The following is a 7,331-nucleotide window of genomic DNA, read 5'->3' on the forward strand; positions in this document are numbered from 1 at the left end:
TAACTAGTGGAGTGCCTTAAGGGTCAGTACTGGGACCAGTATTATTTAATATATTCATCAACGATTTAGATGAGGGAATTGAGTGTACTATCAGCAAGTTTGCTGATGACACTAAGCTGGGAGGAGTGGCTGACACACCAGAAAGCTGTGCTGCCATCCAGCGAGACCTGGACAGGCTGGAGAGTTGGGCAGGGAATAACTTGATGAACTATAACAAGGGAAAGTGTAGAGTCCTGCATCTGGGCAGGAACAACCCCAGGTTCCAGTACAGGTTGGGAAATGACCTGTTAGAGAGCAGTGTAGGGGAGAGGGACCTGGGGGTCCTAGTGGACGACAGGATGACCATGAGCCAACACTGTGCCCTTGTGGCTAAGAAGGCCAACGGCATCCTGGGGTGTATTAGAAGGGCGGTGGTTAGTAGGTCGAGAGAGGTCCTCTTTCCCCTCTACTCTGCCCTGGTGAGACCCCATCTGGAATATTGTGTCCAGTTCTGGGCCCCTCAGTTCAAGAAGGACAGGGAGCTGCTGGAGAGAGTCCAGCGCAGGGCAACAAAGATGATTAAGGGAGTGGAGCATCTCCCTTATGAGGAAAGACTGAGGGAGCTGGGTCTCTATAGTTTGGAGAAGAAGAGACTGAGGGGTGACCTTATAAGTGTCTATAAATATATAAAGGGGGAGTGTCACGAGGATGAAGCCAGGCTTTACTCAGTGGCAAACAATGACAGGACAAGGGGTAATGGGTACAAACTGGAACACAAGAGGTTCCACTTAAACTTGAGGAGAAACTTCTTCTCAGTGAGGGTGACGGAACACTGGAACAGGCTGCCCAGGGAGGTTGTGGAGTCTCCTTCCCTGGAGACATTCAAAACCCGCCTGGACACATTCCTGTGTAACATTATCTAGGTGTTCCTGCTCCGGCAGGGGGATTGGACTAGATGATCTTTTGAGGTCCCTTCCAATCTCTAACATACTGTGATACTGTGATACTTCAAATTGTAGCACCCCTTAGGCAAATTATGGGACCTGAAGGGGATCCAGTTAGAGTTCAAGTTCCTTTCAGAACTGGAGATATGGATAACTGTAAAGAAATGGCTAAAGGGTATCGGGAAGATCCTGATAAAGTGGCTAAGAGGTTTGAGTTAAGTTTTAGAAATCGGGATCCTGACTGGTCTGATGTTGATTTAATGCTTGGAGAAATGACTGAAACTAAAAAACAGTTGATATTGAAAACTGCTAGAACTCACGTCCAAGCTCAGATTACAGGAGCTTTACAGGGAAATGTGGATCAGCATGTACCATTGACTAAACCTAGCTGGCCCCTAATACTGCAGGAGGACATCAGATGTTGAGTCGTTACCAGGATTGGATTAAGTTAGGACTAGAACATGCTATCCCCAAAGCAGTAAAATGGTCAGCACTTTATGTAGTAAAACAAAGGTAAAGTGAACCCCTGACTGATTTTTTAGATGATCTCCAAAGTGCAATGAGGAAATATAAGACTTTGGACCCATCCTCACATATTGGAACATAGCAGTTGGTTTCATTATTTCTAGGGCAATCAGCCTCAGATATTAGAAAGAAACTACAGAATTTGAAAGAGCCGGAAATAAGAGACTTGTCAAAGTTCTTAGAAGAGGCTTGGAGCATGTATAGGAATAGAGATGGAGAAGAGAAGGTTGACTAGAGTCACAGCAACTGCAACGGTGGCCTCTTTAGAGCAAAGTAGAAACAGGAGACTGTTACCAGGATGTGGCAAAGGTAGACCTATGAGAGGAAGGGGGAAAATATGGAATGAACTGAGGATCAGCCAATGTGCTTATTGTGAGAAGGATGGACATTGGAAATGTGAATGCCCTGAATTATAGAAAAGCTCCTCTGCCATAATAGCTGCTACAGATTGACGAGGACCTGGTGCATCTACCCTAGCAGATCCACTGGTTAAAATAAAGCAAGGGGAACGTGAGAAGGAAGTTGATTTTTTAATCGATACGGGAGCATCCTTCTTCATTCTAAACCAAATGCTCGTGCCCATAAGTAATGACTTTGTAAATATAATAGGAGCTACTGGCCAGCAGAAAGAGGTATTTTTCTCTAAACCCCTTGAATATAAATTGGGAAAACAAATTGGAATACACGGATTTTTATATCTACCAAATTCTCCCAAATCCCTGTTGGGACAAGATTTATTGGAACAATTAGAGGCAACCATTGAATTTAAATGAGGAAATATAGAATTAAAAGTAAGAGAAGAACAGTTTATTGAAATTTTAAGTGTAGTTATGATAGACTCAGAAATATCCCAGAAATCTGAGATATTAGAGATGTGGAAGAGATTTTTAATCAAGTATATCCAGGGGTATGGGCTTCAGAATTAAATGCAATTCCAATATGTGAAAAATGCAATTCCAATAATAATTGAGCTTAAAGAGGGAGTGAGTCCAGGAAATAAAAGACAATACCCCTTAAAATTAAAAGATCAAAAAGGAATAGAGGATAAATTAATAAAAACTGGATTATTAGTTGAATGCAAATCTGATTATAATACCCCTCTATTACCAGTGAAAAAGCTAGATGGTACTTACTGTCAAGTACAGGATTTGAGGACAGTTAATAAAATAGTTAAAGACTTACTTACATCCAGTGGTAGACAATCCGTATACACAGCTCACGAAACTTAAAGATGCCCAGGTCTGGTTCACGGTACTGGATCTAAAAGATGCATTCTTCTGCCTCCCCCTGGCTCAAGTCAGTCAGAAAATATTTGCTTTTGAGTGGGAAAAACCCAACTGGGAGAAAAACAAAATTGACCTGGACAGTGTTGCCTCAAAGGTTTAAAAACAGCCCAACAATTTTTGGAAATCAACTACCTCGAGAATTGGAAATGTGGAAACCTCTGGAAGGAAATGGAGTTCTATTGCAGTACATGAATGACTTGTTAATTGCAACTGAAACTGTGACTGAGTGTATTCAACAGACAATAAGTTTATTGCATTTTCTTGGACTAAATGGATATCGAGTCTCTCAACAGAAAGCACAACTAGTACAGAAGCAGGTGATCTACCTGAGATATGAAGTCTTCGGAGGACGAGTGTTGGGGACTGAGCGCAAGGAAGCCATCTGCCAAACTCCTCTTCCTCAAACGGTGAAAGAACTCAGCACTTTCCTTAGAATGACACGTTGGTGCAGATTATGGATTTACAATTATGGCATCATAGTTAAACCATTGTATGAACTTTTAAAAACCAACAATATGCAAATGATATCGACAGGTAAATCAGAAATCACTTTTGAAACCCTCAAGAAAGAACTCATGAGAGCTCTTGCCCTAGGGTTGCCTGATGTGACAAAGCCATTTTGGCTCTTTTCACATGAGAAACAGGGAATAGCTCTTGGAGTCCTAGCGCAACAATTGAGGCCCTATAAGAAAGCTGTGGCCTATTTCTGTAAACAACTGGATGAGGTCAGTAAAAGTTGGCCAAGATGCCTACGAGCAGTGACTGCTGTGGTACTGAATATGGAAGAAGCCCTTAAGTTTACTTCGGGTCAGAAGATATCAGTGCTGGTATCACATGCTGTGTCAGCGGTGCTCGAGCAGAAAGGTACTCATTGGCTATCCTTTCTAGATTCCTAAAATGTTGGGCAATCTTGGTCAAGTCAGATGATATGGAAATTCAGACCACTAATGTTGTAAATCCAGCTTCCTGTCTTGAAGGAAAAGCTAGGGAACCACTGGAACATGACTGTATTGAGACTATAGAAGCTGTTTACTCAAGCAGACCTGACTTAAAAGAAGAGCCTCTGGAAGAAGCACAAGATTCCTGGTATACTGATGGAAGCAGTTTTGTCTGTCAAGGAATTCATAAGTCAGGATATGCAATTATCACCACTACAGAGGTAATTGAATCAAATCCTCTACCTGTAGGAGCATCTGCTCAAAAGACTGAACTCATTGCCTTATAAGGGTGCTGGAATTGACAAAAGGGAAGAAAATTAACATATGGATAGATTCTAAGTATGCTTTTGGAGTTGTTCATGCCTATGGGGCAATTTGGAAAGAACGAGGCATGTTAACATCACAAGGAAAACAAATTAAATATGCAGAGGAGATTCTCTGTGCAGTAAAGACTGTAAAATTACCTGTGCAAGTTGCCATTACACATTGTCGAGGGCATCTTAAGGGTGATACTGACCCAGAAAGAGGTAACAGATTGGCTGATTTTAAGGCCAGGCAGCAGAACAAACACAAGGGCCCTTGGTGATGGCGTTAGTTCCTAAAGGAAAAATTGTGAATCGAACAGAAGTCTAATATTCATATTCAGATCAGAAACTGATTCAAGAAAAAAGGGGACAAATTCCATCTCAGGGATGGGTTCATCATAAAGGATGGGCAAGTCATAATACCAAGCAATCAAATGTGGAAATTTGTCAAAGATGAACATAAGACTCAGACTATATGACTATCTGAAGACTATACTCTTCCCTTGTTATTTTCTCTTATCGTTGTAGTTGGTAGTAGCGGTGGTGATTTGTGTTGTACATTGGTTGCTGGACTGTTCTTGTCTCAACCCGTAGGAGTTGCACTCTTTCGATCCCCCTCCCCGTTCCTCCGGGAGCAGGGAAGGGGAGAGCCCTGAGGGGGTGTGGGGGGGCCTCCATTGCTCTCAGCCCGGCACCACTCACTGGGAGTGAGTGAACAAGCTGTCTGGCGAGGGTTTAAACCACGACAACTATTATCAGACAAGTCACTCAGCAATGTGAGATCTGTTTAAGAAACAATCCTAATACAGGAAATAAGATAGAACAGGGAACTATAGGGAGAGGAAACATTCCAGGAGAGCACTGGCAAATTGATTTTTCTGAATTACCAAGAAAAGGGGGTTACCAATATTTACCAGTATTAACAGACACCTTTTCTGGATGGCCAGAAGCTTTTCCATGTAGAACTAATAAGGCCAGAGAAGTGACTAAAGTGATATTAAATGAAATAATACCCAGATTTGGAGTACTGATAGTTATTTCAACTGATTGGGAAACACATTTTTGTGCACAAGTAGTGCAACAGGTTAGTAAACTATTAGGAATTAATTGACAAATCCATATTCCATATAGACCACAAGCTAGTGGACAAGTAGAAAAGATGAATTGTATGATTGAGCAACAAATCGCTCAAATTTGTCAGGAAATTCATTTATACGGGTATCAGGCGCTTCCTATCGCTCTATTGAGAATACGTGTAAAACCAAGACCTAAGGAAAAGTTAAGTCCTTTTGAAATTCTGTATGGAAGGCCATATCAGACAGTTGGAATAAATAACACCAATCTAGAACAATTAGGAAATCACTATTTCCAAGAATATATGATCTCTTAGGGTAAACAATTAGAAAAAGTCCATAAACAAGTTCAGAGACTAAAGTTACAAGCTTAGACCATAAAGTTCCCTCTTTTAACCTGGGTGATTGGGTATATTTTAAGAATTTTCCAGGTGACCCTCTTCAGGAGAAGTGTGACGGACCATAACAAGTGCTGCTAACAACATTCACAGCTGTCAAGGTACGAGAACAACCTTCCTGAATCCATTATTCCAGAATAAAGAAGGCATCTGAAGAGTGGAGAGTGGAAGTTACAGGACCATTACAATTGAAATTCCAGAGAGATATGGGACAATGAATTTATGGCTGCTAATGTTAATGTATATAGGCTGTAGCATTGGTTATAATGAAAATCTAATTTTGCAATTAGTTCAAGGGTTTGGAAGGATACAGAATGTATCCTCCATTACTGACTGTCTACCAGTGCCAACCAAAGCAGAAAATCCAATTCCAAGAGGAATTTTACCCACCAATTTGACAAAAATTTGGGAAAATATGTGGCAAGGACATAATGAAAGCAAGTTACAATAGGTAGTTATGGAAGGAAATTACTCTCTGAATTATAAAAATGTCAACGATTCAGTTACTAAATGTAATGTAACTAAACCTCCTACTTCTTGGTCCAAGAAAATAACATACCAGCCCTCTGGAGATCAATGTACAAACATTGCATGGGACTGTCAGATATCAGAGGTTTGGAAAGATGTTCAGAAAGGATCCTGGGAAGTTATGCCCTCAACTGGGTGGTGTATAGAATTTAACATTATGTCCACTATGGAGAAAATCCCCCTTGCAACCATCTCTATGGAGACGAGTAAAGAGAGAAAGTCAGGAAAATTGGCAATCCCCTAGCACAGGTACAAGAATATTATGGGTTATAGAGGCTATTTTCACTCCAGGATGCTTGACATTAGAAAATATATATGTTTTACATAACCTTACTCAACAGATAGAAAGTTTAGCGAACGCCACCCAAAAGAGTTTGCAGGACTTAAATAAGCAATTACAGATAACTTCCAAAATGGTATTGCAAAATAGACTGCCATTAGACCTACTCCATTTAAAAGAACAAGGAGTGTGTGGCCTTCTAGGATTAAAAAATGGAACATGTTGTATACACTTTCCAAATGTCACTCAAGATTTAAATGAGCAAATTGATCATGTTAAGAGAATAGCATGTGACAGTAGAGCTTTAAGAGAAAGTATGGAAACTACTTTGTTCAACAAAATTCTACAGGGATTTGGGTTTTCTCTCACAGATTGGCTTGCTAGCTTGATACAAACTCTGATTGTAATTATTATAATAATTATATCAGTAGGAATAACCTAGGTTGTATTAAGAAAATTATAGCTAGAAATTTAACAGGAATCTATGTAGCAGTAAATCAAACTTATCAACTGCATAACCTCTCATATGGTACAAAATGAAAGAAATAGTTATCCTTTCTGTGCAAATGCAAAAGAATTTGCTAAAGTTACAGAAAAGGGGAAGAACTGATAATAGAAAATCACTAACACAAAGGAGCTACATACTAAGACAAAGAAGCTTTAAGGAAAAGAAAAAGCATAAAAATTGTAAGGTCAGTTAGTTAATTAAGTATCTTTGTTACTGTCTGTCTAAGCCTAAGCCAATAGGGACTGCTTGTGTGCAAAAGATAAAGATGTATACTGGTTAGGACTACTTCGGTGGTTTGGGAAACTGCCATGAAAGTACTACATATACTCCAAGAGAAAGGGTGAAAAAGTTCAACCTAGAGGAAGAATTTGAGCCTTCATCTTCACGATCACTGTCAACCACCACCAGGGGACAGATACATGCTCAAGGAGGAGTGGCAGAGTTCCAAGAAGGAACCCTCCTCTTCTCAGAAATCTTATAAATATCTACTAACATAAATTTTTGACAACCTGGACAGTGTTAGGAGGAGCAATCCCCCATGCACCCAGAGCTGAATAAACAAATACC

General features: G+C 40.3%; 1 protein-coding gene across 1 annotated transcript; it reads left to right on the forward strand.

Annotated features, from left to right (window-relative positions):
• The first annotated feature begins 2,374 nt into the window (after nucleotides 1-2,374).
• On the forward strand, nucleotides 2,375-3,630 carry LOC133278638 (uncharacterized). The gene is given in 3 exon segments (XM_061471705.1): nucleotides 2,375-2,626; nucleotides 2,628-2,782; nucleotides 2,784-3,630. Coding segments are annotated over 3 exon segments (1,254 nt in total).
• Nucleotides 3,631-7,331: the final 3,701 nt, after the last annotated feature.

Source organism: Pezoporus flaviventris, unplaced genomic scaffold (genome assembly GCF_033815535.1).
Source record: "Pezoporus flaviventris isolate CSIRO_AGI_PZ_B2104156 unplaced genomic scaffold, CSIRO_AGI_Pfla_v1 ptg000066l, whole genome shotgun sequence".
NCBI classification, from domain to species: domain Eukaryota; kingdom Metazoa; phylum Chordata; class Aves; order Psittaciformes; family Psittacidae; genus Pezoporus; species Pezoporus flaviventris.